This window comes from Opisthocomus hoazin, chromosome 4 (assembly GCF_030867145.1).
Source record: "Opisthocomus hoazin isolate bOpiHoa1 chromosome 4, bOpiHoa1.hap1, whole genome shotgun sequence".
Taxonomy (NCBI): Eukaryota; Metazoa; Chordata; class Aves; order Opisthocomiformes; family Opisthocomidae; genus Opisthocomus; species Opisthocomus hoazin.
The window spans coordinates 40394332-40412970 of record NC_134417.1 but is presented as its reverse complement, the minus strand read 5'-3'; the positions used below and the strand labels follow the sequence as shown (position 1 = coordinate 40412970).

Here is an 18639-nt window from a genome sequence, read left to right as displayed (position 1 = left end):
ACTCTGTCACCATTAAGCAACTAAACAGTCAACAGAATCACAGAATCACAGAATAGTAGGGGTTGGAAGGGACCTCTGTGGGTCATCTAGTCCAACCCCCCTGCCGAAGCAGGGTCACCTACAGTAAACTGCACAGGATCTTGTCCAGGCGGGTCTTGAATATCTCCAGAGAAGGAGACTCCACAACCTCCCTGGGCAGCCTGTTCCAGTGCTCTGGCACCCTCAGAGGGAAGAAGTTCCTCCTCATGTTCAGACGGAACTTCCTGTGCTTCAGTTTGTGCCCATTGCCCCTTATCCTGTCACTGGGCACCACTGAAAAGAGCTTGGCCCCATCCTCCTGACACCCACCCTTCAGATATTTGTAGGCATTTATAAGGTCCCCTCGCAGCCTTCTCTTCTTCAGGCTGAACAAGCCCAGTTCCCTCAACCTCTCCTCGTAGTGGAGATGCTCCAGTCCCCTTACCATCCTTGTAGCCCTCCGCTGGACTCTCTCCAGTAGCTCTTCATCCTTCTTGAACTGGGGAGCCCAGAACTGGACACAGTACTCCAGATGAGGTCTCATCAGGGCAGTGTAGAGGGGAAGGAGAACCTCCCTTGTCCTGCTGGCCACACTCTTCTTGATGCACCCCAGGATCCCATTGGCTTTCTTGGCAGGCAGGGCACACTGCTGGCTCATGGTTAACCTGTCGTCCACCAGGACACCCAGGTCCCTCTCCGCAGAGCTGCTCTCCAGCAGGTCCACCCCAAGCCTGTACTGGTGCATGAGGTTGTTCCTCCCCAGGTGCAGGACCCTGCACTTGCCCTTGTTGAACCTCATCAGGTTCCTCTCTGCCCAGATTTCCAGCCTATCCAGGTCAGGCTGAATGGCAGCACAGCCTTCTGGTGTATCTACCACACCTCCCAGTTTGGTGTCATCAGCAAACTTGCTGAGGGTACATTCTAACTCTTCATCCAGGTCGTTGATGAAGAAGTTAAACAAGACTGGGCCCAGTACTGACCCCTGGGGGACACCACTAGTTACCAGCCTCCAACTAGACTTAGCGCCGCTGATGACAACCCTCTGAGTTCTGCCATTCAGCCAGTTCTCTATCCACTTCACCGACCACTCATCCAGCCCACACTTCCTCAGCTTCCCTAGGAGGATATCATGGGAGACTGTGTCGAAAGCCTTGCTGAAGTCAAGGTAAATAACATCCACGGCTCTCCCTTCGTCTACCCAGCCAGTCATGCCATCGTAGAAAGCTATCAGATTGGTCAGGCATGATTTCCCCTTGGTGAATCCATGCTGACTACTCCTGATAACCTTCTTTTCTTCCACTTGCTTGATGATGGCCTCCAGGATAAGCTGCTCCATCACCTTTCCCGGGATGGAGGTGAGGCTGACCGGCCTGTAGTTCCCTGGGTCCTCCTTCTTGCCTTTTTTGAAGATTGGAGTGACATTGGCCTTTCTCCAGTCCTCGGGCACCTCTCCTGTCCTCCAGGACCTCTCAAAGATGATGGAGAGTGGCTCAGCAAAGACATCCGCCAGCTCCCTCAGCACTCGTGGGTGCATTCCATCGGGGCCCATGGATTTGTGGACATCCAGATCACTTAAGCGATCCCTCACACAGTCCTCCTCGACCAAGGGAAAGTCGTCCTCTTTGTAGGCTTCTTCTCTTACCTCCGGGGCCTGGGATTCCTGAGGGCCAGTCTTAGCACTGAAGAGTGAAGCAAAGAAGGCATTCAGTAGCTCTGCCTTCTCCGCATCCTCCGTCACCAGGACACCCGCCTCATTCAGCAGCGGCCCCACGTTGTCCCTAGCCTTCCTTTTGCTGCTGATGTAGTTGAAGAAGCCCTTCCTGTTGTTTTTGACATCCCTTGCCATCTTCAATTCCAGGTGAGCCTTGGCCATCCGCGTCGCATCCCTGCATGCTCTCACTACGTTTCTGTACTCTTCCCAAGTGGCCTGTCCCTCTTTCCACATTCCATGCACCTTTCTCTTCTGCCTGATCTCTGCTAGAAGCTCCTTGTTTAACCATGCAGGTCTCCTGCCTCCTTTGCTAAATTTCTTTCTCAGGGGGATGCATTGCTCCTGTGCATGGAAGAAGTGTTGTTTAAAAAGCGACCAGCACTCATGGACCCCCCTGCCTTCGAGAGCCCTGGCCCACGGGATTCCTCCCAGTAGCTCCTTGAAGAGGGCAAAGTCAGCCCTCCTGAGGTCCAGGGTTATGATCCTGCTTATCGCCCTGCTTCCTCCATGCAGGATCCTGAACTCGACCATTTCATGGTCACTGTAGCCGAGTCTACCTCCAACCTTCACGTCCTCCACCAGTCCCTCCTTGTTTGTTAACATGAGGTCCAGCAGCGCGCCTTTCCTTGTTGGTTCCTCCACCACTTGCATCAGAAAGTTATCATCGATGCTCTGTAGGAACCTCCTGGATTGCGCCTGCCTAGCTGTATGGTCTTCCCAGCTGATGTCAGGATGGTTGAAGTCCCCCATGAGAACCAGGGCCTGTGACTGTGAGGCTGCTTGCAGCTGCCTGTAGAAGGCCTCATCAACCTCCTCCTCCTGGTCAGGTGGCCTGTAGTATACACCCACCGTAATGTCACCCGTGTGAGCCTGTCCCTTAATTCTAACCCACAAGCTTTCAACTCCTTCTTCACTTGCCCCCAGGCCAAGCTCAATGCATTCCAGTTGCTCCCAACAGATGTAGAGCAAGTTGCAGACATGGAATAAGAAACCTACTGGAGTCAGATGAAATTCCCTAAGTCACGCTCCCAGGAGCCAAAGAAGGGCCATGCAAATGTTTTCCAGACTAATGAAAAATCTCAGCTCTTTCTGTTTCTTTACAACAAAAGTTTTGAAGAACCTAAAAAGGTAGTAAAATGCCATCTCCTGCACAGTAAGAAAGCAGGATAGAAAATGAGATAAATTATTTATTTCTGTATTTAAGCGCTTGGAATGGATGCAGACGAAAATGGTGTGAGGCCATTTAAACTGAAAGATCCTGATATGAGGAAGAGCATCACAATCACGTCCAGAGGAAAAAGGATATGAATAACATATAAATGGTACATAATACAATAATAAATGAAACAAAAAGACTGTTTCTTTGAAAATAAAGGAGTAATGACTTCATTTAAGGCTGGAGTCTTACATTTACTCATGCATATACTTAATTTAGATGGCATAATTCATGTGGTGACCCCAGTGAATAATATGCAAATTTTAGTAGGATTGAGTCATGTTAAATTTGCAAATCAAAATACTGCTCAGAAATGTTATCTGATTTCCAGGTATTAAGTCTACAAACTCCGTTAATTGTTCAAAAGTAGGCAGCCAGTGTATGTGCGTCAGATGAAAAAGCTGAAAGCTAAAATTTCTATCGTTATGAGGCTTAAAACGAGCGGTCCACTTCTGGAAAATTTATAACATGTCCACAAGAAAAAAATGTCTTGTGCTTATATATAATATACCCAAGGTGGCTGCTGTAAAGGCTGGTGTAGATTCATGGTTTTAATTAAGCTGGTACCAAAATTTAGACATAGCAGAACTTCATAATAATAAAAAAAGAAAAATTATTTATTTTCCTGAGAACATAAAGTCCCATGATATTTTGTGTCTCCTACTTAGGAAAAAAGATATTTGTAATACAGGTAACTAGAAATAAATTTTATTCAGTTCTTGTTTTGCAAGGAACAAAATCACGGCAAAGGACAATTATAATAAAAAAAACACAATTTAATCTGACTCCATTTAAGTAAGAATGCAATTTTTTTACTGAGGGGAAACAAACACACTTGCCACACAGCTGGTTAGAGTGTACTATCATACAAACACTTTATGCTACCTTGCAGTAAAATGAACAAAGAAGTCAGTATCACCCACCCACCTGCTGAACCTGCATAAGAATACCTCTCCTTCAGTTTGAGAACAGTGTGGCGGGAGGATGCCCCAAGGGCTGGGGAAGGGTTTGCCCTACTGCTTGGTCGCTGTGCAGCAAAGCTCTCTCTGATGGTTGGTGCTCTGTGGACGCTACAATGAGTTTACAAGACTGGACCAGCAACAAATAGTTGTTTTTCTAAATGTGATTTGAGTTTTGTGGTTTCACTCGGGTCTTGTTCCAGCTCTGAGGTTGCCTAAAGATGTGTACGGTTCCCTGCATGATTTAAGCGACATAGGTGAAGCCCCCAGAAGCCTGCCCAGGGCCTTTGTCACAGCAGCAGGTAAGGATATGTGCATACGATGTGCTGCGGCATCTGGGAGGGGCTGGCAAATGTGTTGTTAACACAGGAGCCTGAAAATCAATGACCATGCAGATGTGTCACATGAGAGCCCTGCAGGGACCCTGGGGTGCTACTGATACACCAAGGTAGGACAGCAGGGAGGAAGGGGGGGAAGAGCTACAGGGGTGGTGTGTCTGGCAGGACTGGTGCGAGCTGAGGAGCGGGGCCAAGAGAGGCGGTAGGCAGTAACCCAGCCCGTCAGTCCTCTCCTCTGGCTATGACTTCGTAAGCAGTGGTGTATAAAACCCAGACATAATTACACAGAGTGACAGAGGTGTGTTCTCATTGGAAAAGTGCATGTGTGTTCATTCTAGGCAGGGTCCCTGTTTTGTAATGACTTGTGAATACTCTTTATCAGAGCCAGACAGTATGGTAGATGGCTTCTGGTGACTCCTGAAAAACAGAGAGAGGACTCTGACTAGACACAATTTACATTGTTTTTTTTTTGCCATTTGGAGTACATATATATTACAGCTTGCTTGCAAACAGAGTGCCAAGATGAGCCCTCATGACAACGGCATGCAAACCCCTCATACTGAGTTTGGCACCGGCACTATGTGGTTGCTGAAGCTGCAGTGCGGGCTTTCACCAGTCAGTGTCCATCAGCTCACAGTGCTCGAGGCTCGTGAGGGACCTCCGCTTTCCTCAGTCCAGGTGTCGGCGTGGCTTGGTGGAGAATCGTCTGTGCTACATGTATTCTGGTTTGGACAGGACCTGCATCTCCTGCCCTCCATCACTCCTGTCCCGGAAAGTCCCCTCCAGCCTTCGAGGCGTTCTTTCCCTAAAGAAGATAAGGAAAGGTCAGAATTAAAACAGGCGAAAATGTCGGTTTAGGGATTGTGTTTGTGTTCCCTCCCTCCTTAGGGGGTAGTCAGAGTGACAGTAAAGGAGCAATACTCGAAAGGGGGGCAGAGGCGGTTGCTGAAGAGGCAGTAGATGAGGGGATTGATGGCACTGTTCAAGGCTGGCAGGTTCTGAATGATCACGGATGCGTAGAAGCGCTCTTTGGTCTCGGGGAGTATCTTGAAGTTGTCCAGGATATCAAAAAGAAAGTAAGGACTCCAACAGAGAACAAATGCTGGAATAGAGACAGAGGGAGGAAGAGCTTGACATTAGATAGTTTAGCTATTTAGGGAGGTAATCACACACGCACAGAAAGACTGTCATAACATATAAAGATTTGTTCATGCAAAAAAAAATCTCTGTCTACTCAGGGTCTTCTTGAAGAGAATAGTTATTAGGTTGTGCTTTTATTTGTCTTTATTTTTATTTTAATGCCCATGAAATATATTATGTGTGCTCCTCTAAGAGTTTAGAGTGCTCCCTCTAGACTTATCGAGGCACTTTTGAACACCACACAATACGTGAAGGCTAAATAGGTAGCCAGTTAAAGCATCATCAGTTATAGTGAAGTGCTTTTTTAATGGTCCTCTGGAGTGAGCAGCCAATCTAAATGTACACACAACCCAAGTGCCGCACTGTGACAGCGCTGCCTGTGACAGCCACCTATTGAAAAAGGGCTCTTAGACACCCAGGAGCAAGGAATGACACCTTTTCATGCCACTTTACAGCAGACTAACATGTCATTTGGCATGCTGGTTGGAGGTGCTGTGTATATGGACCGTGCAGAAAGACTGTCCTATACTGCAATTTGAGAGACTAATTTGGGGAAGGGGAGAAAGGACTGCGTTGTTCATAGTCCCTGCTTTTGTTCAGAGGTGATAGAAATAAAAAGGCAAGAGGTTTACCTTTAGCTGCAGACATAGGGAAGGAATCTGTCCCTCAAATCTCTGTCATCCCCTTTCACAAAAGCTTTTGATTAAAGATTTATGCAGAAACACTGGGACAGGCAGTTCACTCAACTAAACCATAAGTACCTGAGTTTCAAATATAGAGGTATCTGTGAAATTAAACACACGATCTCTCCCTGATCCAAAGGAGACAGCAGTGACCCCATGCTTGCTTTCTTGTTGCAGTAATCATTATTTCTTAGTTGGCAGATAGCAGAGCACTCACTTAATGTGCAAGGAAGTGGTAAACTTCCCTCCTGTTTTCTAGAGTAGCCACACTGGCAGTGTCTATGCACAGATACCAGCAAAATATCAATATGCGTTGTCAGCTTATAGATCATAGCACTGATTACACAGAACTTTAAGTGGCTTTAAAGAAAGTCATGAATGTTAGGTGCCTTAATCTGCAGGTCAAGAGGTGCTAGGTGCCTAATATTGTCAAGGTTCTTTGAAATATTGAGCATGCAGGTGAGCTCTTGACACCTGGTGGCATTGAGATAGTAGTTGTTTCTGGCAAATACTTTCTCTGATTGCCAAGCAGAAAAGTTCAGACAGAGAAGCTGTTCTTGGACTTCTGAAAAGCATGAATCACCCCAGCCTCTCTCATGTCTGCAGAGGCTGCCGCTAAACGGTGAGCTAAGCACCTCAGTAACAGCTATTATCACAATATCATCCAATCTGGATTTTGTGTGGCGTTGCAAAAAGGACCGATCTCTTTCAGCTGTAGGGGACGGCTGTCAGCCCTTGGGAGTAAATAGCTTCCTTCGCCTTCCTGCCTGTCTCTGGCAGCTAATCACAAGCCCTGTGTGACGTTGCCGTTATTTATCGAGACAGAATGTCAGCCTCTTAATTCCATCGGAATAATGTCATCTCCCTGGGAGATGGAGGGCACCTGCACTGAGTTATCTGCTGCCCAGTCAGGAGAGGAGAGCTCATTCTTCCCATCTCGGCAGGCAGCACTCTTCTGACATCAGATTCCATTGCTCTGCATCCCTTGCCTCTCCTTCCTCTCCCCTGCACAGCCCCAGCACCTGACACGCTATACATAGTCTCTAAGCCTAAAAGACAACTCAGTTGCAAGTCTTTTGGCAGCCTGGATGGGAAGGAGATGACCCCTTCCTCTGTTCCTTTTAGGCAATATCCCTCCTTTACTTTCTTTATGCACGCTAGGGGCTGTGTGCATAATTTCATTTAAGGCTTATGTCAGATGCCTAAACCAGGAGATTTTCAGCCAGAGGAGAGGGGAAGGACAAGGTCAGAAGGCAAGTCAGGGGGTCTAAGTGAAGCTCCTTCTCTGAGCCATCCATTGCCCTTTATCCGCTGATGACAGAGGGAGCTGAGGAAGACCAGCTTCCTAGCATCAGCAGCCTCCCTAGCTGCCAGCTGTGGGGCTTTTGACTTACCAAGGATAATTACGATGCTGTACTTGATCGCTTTCACTTTTGCCCTGGATATGAACCCACGACTGGTGTAGCCGGCAGAGGTTTTGCCACCTGGGGAAAGAACAGTTCAGCTGGTAAACGAGCAGGGCAGGTGCATGGATGTGCCAGCGCGTGTCTCCGCAGGCAGGACGGTGATACGTAGCCCATCCTTCCCTGGTGTCAAGAAGGGGCTCAGTAGTTCCTGAAATTCGGGCACTTGCAAACCTGCTCAATTTGGAAACTCCAAACCTGAGCCACCCAAAATCAAAAGCGGAAATGAAAGCAGAAGAGATCTTCCTGAAGCATTATGGCAGCTGGGTATTCTGATCCTCGACACTTGTTCAGGAGAACGGCTGCCTATGCGTCCAGCTGTATCAACCTAATAAAAACCATGTGCCATCACAGCTACAAAAACGCAGCCAGAGTGGTGTTATAGGGGATATCTTCTGAAAGAAACTGATGGCTGTAACTAACAAAACAGAAGCACAGGAAGTTCCGTCTGAACATGAGGAAGAATTTATTCACTCTGAGGGTGACAGAGCACTGGAACAGGCTGCCCAGGGAGATTGTGGAATCTCCTTCTCTGGAGATATTCAAGACCCACCTGGACAAGGTCTTCTACAACCTACTGTAGGTGACCCTGCTTCGGCAAGAGGATTGGACTAGATGACCCACAGAGGTCCCTTCCAACCCCTACCATTCTGTGATTCTGTGAAGAAACAGCCTGGTAAAACAGACTACCTGTTGACTTTTAACTGCATTTCAGTCAGAAGGATTTTAAAAGCTACATACTCCATTCCCTTAACCTCTTACTATTTTTGATGCTTTGGGTAATCAGTCATGCATTTTAGTCCGTGTTGACTCACTGATGAAATACAAAATGCTTTTGGACTAGCTTTTCAGAGATGAAGTGTGGCTTAAATTGAGAAGCAAATCCTATTCCGTTTCACACCAAGGCAGGTTGATCTCATTTCCTCTGAAGTCACACTAATGTCTCCGAGAATCAAGTTCTGTATTTGAATAACAGTACCAGCATGGTTGCAATAATATTGGCTGATTTCATTATTAATGTCGGTTTGCTGTTCATGTTGCTGGGTCAGAATAATTAAGTTCACCATAGTGAATACACAAGAAGGTCATGTTTTATCAAAACATCTTTAAACTCTTGTAGTCCAAACTTAGGACTGGAATTTTGATTAATGTAATTGGAAAAGAATTATATGTGCATGACGTTTTGCATCTCTTGTAAAACAGCGTGTCAAGACTATGTAATTTGTAAGGAAAAATGTAAATATAATTAATGTGGGCTTGTTATCAGTGAAACATCCCATCTAGAATCTTGAAATTAGTCCATACTTAATATTACTGGAAATCACTTGTTGACTTACAGAGCAGAATATACCTCTTGGATTAGAGGAGCGATTTTTTTTTTTCAAGACTAGTTAATATTGATTGTGTCATGTAGGTGGATCATTAGAAATCAGTCCTGCTCAAGTTTGTCAAAGGAGGAGTAAAATTTAGATTATAGCTGACAGATGTCAGGTTATGACATAAGGATATCTGAATATGTGCAACATCACATTAGGACACTTCCTCCTGTACCAAACATGACCCATGATCTTGCTTCAGGCAAGTACCAGCAACTTGGTCGCCATAGTTTGATGTATTTCCCCTCACCACTTGGCTGCACTAACTGGCTGCGTGCTCTTACAGTTGCATTGTAAAACACGTTAGCGTGAATGAACATGCTTTTCTTCATATCTAATAGGAAAGACAGCTGACAAGTGAGGATCTTGAAATGATTTGTTGTGCTCAGATTCTTTGCCAAAATCGCTCAGAACAGTCCAAAAAAGTTTATGGTTTCGAGGTGGAAAGCTCAGCTCGTTGTACGGCTTCCCATTGCCAGGAATTTCTGATCTTGATGAAAGTCCAGACTTGCAAGGTCATGCGAAAGCACAGCAAAAGACTAATCTAAGTATCTGCTAGAAAAAGGTTTATTCTGGAAAGAGGCGAAGTTCTAGGAATAGGGATTCGAAGTTCTAGAATAAGGATTTTTTACATTTTAATTATTTTCTTGCAGTTGCTTTCTATGGTTTGTCTAAAGGGGATTTGGTGTCACAGGAAAGAAGGTAAAAAAATGTAGAAGAGAATTAGGAATTAGCAATGACAGAAGCCCCATTCCCACTGCAGCGATGGGGGCCCGATGTGATAGTACGTGTCCAGGCATTCCTGGATTTGGGGGAACTGACCATATTCGAATCATGAGGCTGGAGATACATGTGTGCTGAGACTCACCAGGGCAGCTGGATATGATGACAGCCTGAGCTTTACTCTTCATCCAGATGGTTCGAATCACGATTGAGTATATGATGCTACAGAAGGGAGAGAGTCATTGATATTATGAGGCACAGTAATTTTAACTGACATCCTAGTCATTCGTTCTCAATGAAAGTACTTATCTATGTGTAAGGAGCTCATAGAGATGACGGGACTTCATAGGAATAACAATAATAATAATAAAGACAACAACAATAATAAATAAAATATGACTCTCCCGTAGTACTTTTCAGCAGCAGATCTGAAGACTTTTCAGCATGGAAGTTGCTTTTGCTTTCCTGGCTTTGCAATTGTGAAATCTGAGGTGCAGAGAAATATAATGATTTGGCCAATATCTCGCAGGCAAGATCTTGTTGGGGGTTTTGAGCCAGCAGAGACCAAATCTGGCTAGGTACCGGCCCCAGGCAGCAGCCATCTCACCCCTGCACAGAGGTGTGCTTGTGGCCTTGGGAGCTGCAGGAAGGACACGAGCCCTGAAATCAGGGAAGCAAGGGGATGGACCTGTTTTGGCTGCGTGTTCACTTCTGGTTTGGTGTTACTTTCTGAGTATGAATCTGACAAATAAAATAGTACCCCGGGGTTGTTGAGAGAGGCAAGATACATGAAAAATGCAATTAAGTAGTGTGATGCTCACTTTGAGGTCTCAAGATCCTGGGACTGAAACCGAGGAGGGCAGAAATACCAAGTAGATTGGAAGAGTTAGATGATTCAAAACCAAATCCACCACGATTTGCTTATTTAGAGGGCAACATACACATACTTTTAGTGAAAAGGATGAAAAGCAACCTAGTCCACAACGACTTCAGATAGTTATGACCTTTCCTCAGTGGTAACAAATCTGGAATTCTGTTTATTCTGTTTACGTAAAAATGATTCCTTCAAGCTGAAGAGCTGTTTGAACTCACATCCTGGATAAGGATGTTACCTTTTCAGCAGTTTACATAAAAAAATACAAGGCCTTGCTCTGTCTGACTTTTCTCTTGAAAGCGTGCATAATGTGCTAAAATCACTAAGCAACAGCATACTTTTGACTGGTATTTTCCTTTTTAGTCTGATAAGGAAGATAAAAATAATTTTAAAATGTTTCATCTAGTGCACTCGGGCTGCCATGTTTTCCTGATGTAAAAACCAAGCATCGTAACAGAAGGCCTGGGGCAGCCGGACCATTAATTGACATAAACCTTAGTGGTGATTTTGTAAAAAAGCTGCAACTAGGGAGATTATTTCAGAGTGTTTTGTAGAGACAAAAATGTATCTTACTACCATGTGGCTTATTTTTCTTATCAGAAGAGACATTATACTTAGAGCTTTCAGACTGATATATGAGCCTTTCCTACAGCACCCTTAATTCCTAGACCTGCTTGCAAAGGCAGTATTTTTGTGCCTTGGAGGTTTCCTTTCTGTGGAAGTTTGAACCATCTGGTTTCCAGGCTCACAAGGTGAGAGCTGGAATTTCAACGTGCAGTCCGGGCTGTGCAGTAGAGCAGTAGCGTACTTGCCCGGTGAGGGTTTTGCATGCATCTGCCGCAGGCTCCAGCTTGCCCTGCTTAATCCCTTCAAAGGTCCAGCATGGCTCCCAGCTGACTTGAACATTTTCCTTTTATCTCCTGCCTTTTTAAGAACCTGTTTATTTATCAGCTGGTGCACTTGAGAGTTCCTTTGTACTTTGTACTGACAATGGTGGAAAATTAATGCATCATTTCTCCTTTGATTGTTCCAATGAATAAGATTGTATTATAATGATAATTGTTGTAATCTCAGGAGAATTTCCAGCCAGCTCCTAAAAGTTCTGTTTCTATTTTCTCCCTAGTCTGCTTCTCTAGCCTGACCCTTTTATTTGCAGTTGAAACAATACCCTCTCTGATACAGACCTGCATTGTCCAGCAGGACACATTCAGAATTGCCTAAGAACCAGGATAAAGGAGCCTAACTCTGAGTCAAAATACGCAGACTCCCTGCTGCCAGCCAGGTACCACAAGGATTAAATTAAGTAGTCAAGGTCCTCACTTGCTTTCCCTCCAACCCCAGGAATCCTGCTCTCTTGGCTGCTGACTCTGGTAGGAACATCCCTTTCACCAGATGCAGTTAGAGCAGCTGTCTTCTTCCCTTGGCCTTGCATATGTGAGATTACATGCTGTTTCATTTGAATCCTGAATTTTTAGAAGTCCAGAGGAAAGTTTAAGTCCTGGTTTAATCCAGTGGCTTCTGAAGTCTTGCCAGCATAGTGGATTTGTCATAGTGGTTTTGCCTCTATTCATCTTTCTTTTCTCTATAGCTGGATCTACCAGAGCCTTTCTTACTGGGAGGGGACCAGAGGTGGTGTAAAGCTGCTCAGGCTGGGTGTCAGGAAAGATGAGTCACTTCCCAGCAACTGTTTTGCCAGCCACAGTTATGCCTTTATGCATTGGTCTCTCTGGAACTCCAGATCTTCTTAGTGCCTAATCTTTTAATTTTTTTTCCCCCGAAGCTATGCTGGCATGAAGCTAAGACACTAGACTTTCCAGAAATGTGTCACCCAAAGCTTAAGATCATAAAAGGCATCTGTGTTTGTGTTTCAAAGTCACAACAATAGAAAGAGAGCACTTATAGAACAGAAGTTTTTTTTTTTTTCTTACAAGGGAAAAGCAGATTTTTTTCAGAATGTGTTTGTAGCTTCTTTCTTTAAAAGGTTGCTGGAGGGGGATGTGGAGGTTAGCGACATCTCAAAGGGTGGGAAGAAATTCCCACCTGATGGAAAATGAAGTGCCAGACAAGCAAAGGGTAGCACGAGATGGATGACAACTGGTATTCAGGTGGCCAGGAGGGTGTTTGGCAATGTTCTGCACCATTCTGACCGTATCATAATCTCTGTTTCCTTCCTCTTGACATTGACTTACTCGGCCCTCGCTGCCAAAATGTAAAAGCACACCGTACACATTGCCACAAACCTCCTTTTCCAACACACGTAACATGCCTGCATGCTGCTTGCTCTTGTCTCTACTGAAAGCACTGGGAGATGTGGTGTGTTCCTTAGATTCAGATATTGCCAGGTTTCTTTGTGTCTGTAAGTACGTAGTGCACTGGTCTTCCAGCCCTCACTGGGGATCTTGGGGGCTATATAGACATGTGCTGTAGTCATTTTAATGCATACTGTGATATTAAAATATTATAGGAGTTGTTGGGGCCCATGGTTTTCTGGTGAGAGACTAAAGAAAAGAAAGAAAGAGATCAGGTGGAGTAGTGGTGAAAAAGAGATCAGGTGGACTTGCTCAGGCTGTGAAGACCACAAGATAGAAAGGACATGTTGTTGATCTGAAAATGCAGTGATCTTTCTAGCCCTGATAAGATGCATATCTGTAGAAGTGGCAGGAAAATACAAGCATATGGTTTGGACTATGGATGTAATTTAGCAAATTAAATTCATTGCACCTCCAGAAACAATTTATCTTGATGCAAATTCTGAAGGACGAAGATGCATGTTCATTATAGCATGGTATTAGTTAATGGTGGTGTTTCTTTTGACCCCATTGATAATTACAGCATTCTTTGTCCATATAAATAAGTAGCTTATGGTTAGTCATACAAATGCTACTGTGGATAGTCCCATCCCACCTTTATTGCTAGATCACTTTTGTTTTGGAAAAAAAAAAGTCTTCTGGCAAAGCTATGTATTGATATTAACAATCATAAGAGATACTGATCTGCCCACTCTTCAAACACAGATTTTTAGTTTTTTAAAATAAATGGTTGCAATACAATAGCATCACACCCAGCCTCAGCATTTACTAGTAAAATGAGCCTTTACTATGTCAAAAAAGTAGACTTAAGCTCCCTGCTAATTGCTTGTATCTATCATCCAATGTTGCTTATTGTTCCTTGCACTTTATTTGTGCAAAGTGATGCAGCTGCGTTATGTTTTATGGTAGCTAATTTACAAGACTATTTATCCAAAGACAAAAGGCTTATGTAACCTCATCTGAACAAACCATTGTAGGCATGTGTAATGGGTAAGTGAATAGATGGGCAGATATTAGAACATACGTGCAAAATCTAGGCTTTTTTATTTAGAACTGGAAATTGCAGGCAAAAATGATTGTGCTTGTTGAATCAAGCTCAAAAAAATGAACTTTGGTATTTTTATTAATGATATTTTTATTCCCTATATTTGATTTAATTCAGATAAATATCTTTTATTTCCCCTATTTTTTATTTTATTGCAATGTGGTTTTTTTAGTTCCTTATTTTTCCTTTTAGCTGATTCTGGTTTTTCCCTCTTAATTCTTTTTCTGCTGCTCCAAAGCAAATGTTCTCTTTGGAGTTTTGATTTTAAACAGCAGATGGATGTTTTTTCCTCTCTACTTCAGAAGGAACTTGTTCAATTTTTCTTAACCTGAATTTGGAATTATATTAAACAAATGTCTATGTATTACATTTATCAGTTCAAATATAGAAAATAAATCTGGCATATGTGAATAACATGTAAAAAGACTCTGAACTGATGGGTAGTCAAGTGCCAGAATATAATTATGATTTGGTACAGAGTAGTAATAAGAGAACAGAAACCCAGTAGCTCTCCTGTCTCCCCATCACCTGAGGACCTGAGGGGACCAAATGCAAATATTTGCAGGACAACCATCCGTAATCTTGATTTGACCCATGTTTAACCTCTGTTCAGCAATGCCACAGAGGTGTTCAGCTGTCACAGATACCTTCTGAGCTTTGCTTGCCATATCTTGGTGTTGGAGAAATGGCTTCGGAGGTAGCTGATGACACTTCTCCCAGAATAGCAGAGAACTAATTACTGCAGGGTGCCTAACTAATTCTTCTTCATTTTCTGGGTTTTGGGAGGCTGACAACGTCAACTGCAGAAAAAGCGGTAGATTAGTCTAAATAAGAGGGAAGAAAAGGCCAAATTTTTAAGCACTGTAAAGATGCAGGATCTGTGGCTCTCCCTAACTGACACTGAGACAGTGGGGAGGAGGGAAGGTTTCACATGAAAAGAAGAAATATTCTCCTCATTTTGCTCTCAAAGATAACCACTCACTTGGGTTAAAAATCTAATCACAATTAGATTAGATTCTCTTTTCATTTTTCAGATCTTGTTGGTTTGTATTATAGTAAGATAAAAAACTCGCCACAAAACCACAGGCAGTTTGATAACTGATTGCGGATTCTCCAGTTGTGAAGAAGTGGTGGGAACAGACCTCCCTGGTGTTTAAATCTTTCAGGGCTGTTGCAGTTTTGTTCACAGATTGCCTTTTTATACATACATTGAAAAAAGAAGAGACAGATTGTTGTTTTCTTCAGGTTCGTGTTTTGGCTTGGAATCTGTAGGGTTTGCTCACACCGTGTCTGGGGCATTGGCTTGTCAGTGGAAGGGTTCTCCAGACTAAGCATAAGGTTATCGGCTAAATAATTTGTTCCATGGGCTGTGGTGTTATGAATAACACAGCTCCTGTGAGTTAGTTGAAGGCTGTGTCAGGAACAGGTGAAATCAGCTCTTCCAAGAGCGCTGAGGGATGGATGAGAGAAGCTTTAAAGATGATGGTACTTGGACTGTAGCAAGTGAAAACCGCTCAGCCAAAGCAGCATATCTAGTGTGGAATTAAGTTCTGCACCTGAAAAGTAAAATTTTATCCCTAGTATGCACTTCGGATCAACTGCACGAGAAAAAGTGCTGTCGTCAGTGAACTGCTTTGCTCTAGAGGTTAGGTTTTCAGCAGATTCAGGCAGCAGAACTAATTAAGAATTAACTCCGCCAGCCAGTGTCCCACATTGCGTCAGGCACCTTCTATGCAGCTAAATCAGAGTGCTTTGGCAGAGAAAATAAAGTAGCTGTGCAAACAAAATTAATTCTTACAGAGAAGATCTCATTCTTTCTCTGTGCGCACCCTGCCTCATTTTCTCAGCAAGTGTGGCGTGTGTCTTGGCTTCTGGTTTATTCGTATTCCCAGCTGCTTAGATACTGATCCTTGACTTTTGAGTCACACCTTTATGGATCACCTTTACATCATTATGTTATGGCCTTTCTTTAATAACATCTTCAGCTGAAGGCCATTAAATTAAAAAGAAATCACAAAAATGCCTTCTTTCATTTACTAAATAACACCTCTCATTTTTATGATTAATCTTTTGACAGAGTAACACACAACTACAATGTATATGAAGTCTCTCACTCACCCTCATGAAACAGCATCTTGTTTGTCATCCAACCTACTGTACGTCAGAAAGTGTCTGGTAGAACAAAACTTTTGCAGAGAAATTGAGTCCCTGCAGACTAACAGCCCTTCTTGCCAGTATTTAGCTGCAAATTGCTTACCAGAGAATTTATATGCTGCAGCCACATCAGGTGGATTAGCTTTACATTCCTGGACTGCCAAGAAATTTTAAAGAAATAGATGTCATGCCTTGAGGTTATGTTGACAGATATTTTACAGATGCACCAGCTGGGAAGTTGCAACCTTCAGTTCTATGCCTGAACTTGAAAAATCATTCTAAAAAAATAGCCAGTTCTTTCCAAACTGCATGGCATTTGTTCATAATGTCTCTGCTGACCTTGCCCTGATGGTAATCCTCTTTTTATGTGGTTTTAGAGAATCCTCTGTATTCTGAAGAAAATAACATCACTGACAACTAGAAATAAACTGGCACAAAAAAATCCTTCCCTGTGCTAGCCCCCGTCCTTCCTCCCAGTGCCTGACACCGCTTAGGACCTGTCGAGAATTTGGCTTCTGCTGGCAAGGATCTGGGAGTGCTTGTGTTAGTGTACACTGAAACCAGGAACGTGTTGGGCAGGCACCAGGCACCCCTCTGCCCCATGGCTCCAAGGCCAGTGTTTGAAGTTCCTGTCCTGCCATAAACTTCTCATGTGAAAGCCACTGACGGTTAAAGCCACAAAAATTTTAGGATGCTTTATTCTTGTCTCAGCTATCAGGACAATCTCATGAAATGCCAGCTTCACTGACTTTCCCCCATGTCTTTATCACCTTCTTGCTTATGGGGCTTGTTGGGGTAAAGCAAGTCACAAAGCTGATCTGGTTTGAGTATTGGTCTTTGGCAGAGAGGAGGGAAGCACAGCGTCAACAGCTCTGAAAAATATCTTGCTATGTAGCTTGCCTTTTCTTGCCAAACAACTGTATATGCCATGCAAAAAGAAGTGGCTGATCTATCATAGAAAGCGTGCGAATCTGTAAGTTTGAGTGTGAAAGAGGTGTTTCACACACCTGTGGAAAGACTGATAACTGGGTAGGCTATGGGCCTTTTTCCTAAAACACTTAAGATACTGGCTAGAATTTCCTGATTGCTAGCTGCTTGAGAAAATTCATGACAAAACCCCTTGCATAGTAACAGCCAGCCTCAAGGTTTTCTAGTGGCATTTCTTTCGCACAGTTATATTACTTTTTGTCTCTTCTGTGTGTGTTGATTCTTTTTGCTGCTAGTGCTGGGCTGCAGATCTACATTTTTATTTACGTATTCCCAGGAGTATTTTTTGGTTTATTTAAAGCTAGACTGGTTTTAAGATACAGGCAAACATACAAAGAGAAATGATCCTGTCTAGGAAGGAAGAGCAATTGGATATCTGGGAGTAGTTTTTTTCTATTGCTGTCAAGTTCTTTCTTCAAGGAGAACTTCTCTCTCTTTTTTTTTTTTTTTTTTTTTTTTGGTATATCTGTGCAATCTGGCACAGAAGTGGAAGGATTAGCAAACTGATGTGTTATGAGCAAAATACAAAAATTGTCCCTTCTCTCTAGGGACCAGCACTAGTCAGTGTTGAATCTGTCTCAAAGTCAGCTAGAGGAGTTCAAGCACCACAGTTTCCATGCTCCTGTGCTTTAGGCTCCTTCAGAGATAAACTTGTTTCCATTAGAAGCTGCAGAACCAAATCTCTGCAATAAAACAGTAAGAAAATCCAACGCATAACTCAACTGGAAAGGGACTAAACCGATGACATAGTCTTTACTATTTAGCTTATGTAGCCAGTCCTGTCATCATCTAGAAAAGATCATCCCCCCACCCCACACTCACCTGGGGTGCTAATGAGGAGCAAGCTAACTGAGACTCATGGCTCACAACCTGCTGGAAAAGCAGATGGACCGTGAGAGATCTCCAATGGACATGCAAACATAGCTCCCCTCTCTCAGCCCAAACAGCATGTCACCAAATTATGGGGAACATAAGGAGCCCTAGCAAGTCTTCTTTGCCACTGAGAAGAAGAGATGGACACTGAGAAATCCTATTGCAACTGTGCTACTGAAAGGGAATAAAAGGGAAAGGAAGAAAAGGAATATGTCTGGGCTTGGAGAACAAGTTACTGCTACTGACAGCCTTTCAAGGCAGTTAAGAAGCCTCACTCCTCTTCCACATCAGTTTTTTGGCTGCTCCTTTGCAATATTAGCTCTTCATGGCTAGATAAGTCTTGTTTAACAGTGGCTAATGGCAGCACCTCAGAGGGAGGCAAGAAAATTCTCTGAGTACCAAGCACAGTCTGAGATGTTGATAGACCTCAGTTTAAAAGCAGATTCTACTGCAGATGATCTTTGTGATTTTGGGCAAATCAGTCTCAAATATTTGTAGCTCAGGTTTCCTCTTACAAAATGAGAAGAATTTTATTTGTTCGTGTTTTAGGAGTGGTTACCAGTTTCAAATGCTTAGAAATTTCTTCCTGATCCTGGTGAGGAGACACTCTACTAGTACTATGAATCTTGAGAGCCCTTTAAGTTAATTTTAGTTTAATTAGTGTTAAGGGTGGTTTCCTGATCTTTTATTAAAACTATGTTTTGTCATAATTGCTAGACATTCTTACTGGATTTATAAAGATATATTTCAAGCCTGAATCTGCAGAGATA

General features: G+C 43.5%; 1 protein-coding gene across 1 annotated transcript in view; it reads right to left on the bottom strand.

Annotated features, from left to right (window-relative positions):
• Nucleotides 1-4929: 4929 nt before the first annotated feature.
• NPSR1 (neuropeptide S receptor 1) overlaps nucleotides 4930-18639 on the bottom strand; it is a 59134-nt gene continuing 45424 nt past the window's right edge. The window contains exons 6-9 of the mRNA XM_075417405.1: nucleotides 9773-9849; nucleotides 7460-7549; nucleotides 5164-5344; nucleotides 4930-5047 (exon numbers count right to left, since the gene is read on the bottom strand). Of these exons, the coding sequence (XP_075273520.1) occupies nucleotides 4954-5047; nucleotides 5164-5344; nucleotides 7460-7549; nucleotides 9773-9849 (442 nt within the window). The 3' untranslated portion in view covers nucleotides 4930-4953. The remainder of the gene's footprint in view (nucleotides 5048-5163; nucleotides 5345-7459; nucleotides 7550-9772; nucleotides 9850-18639) is intronic.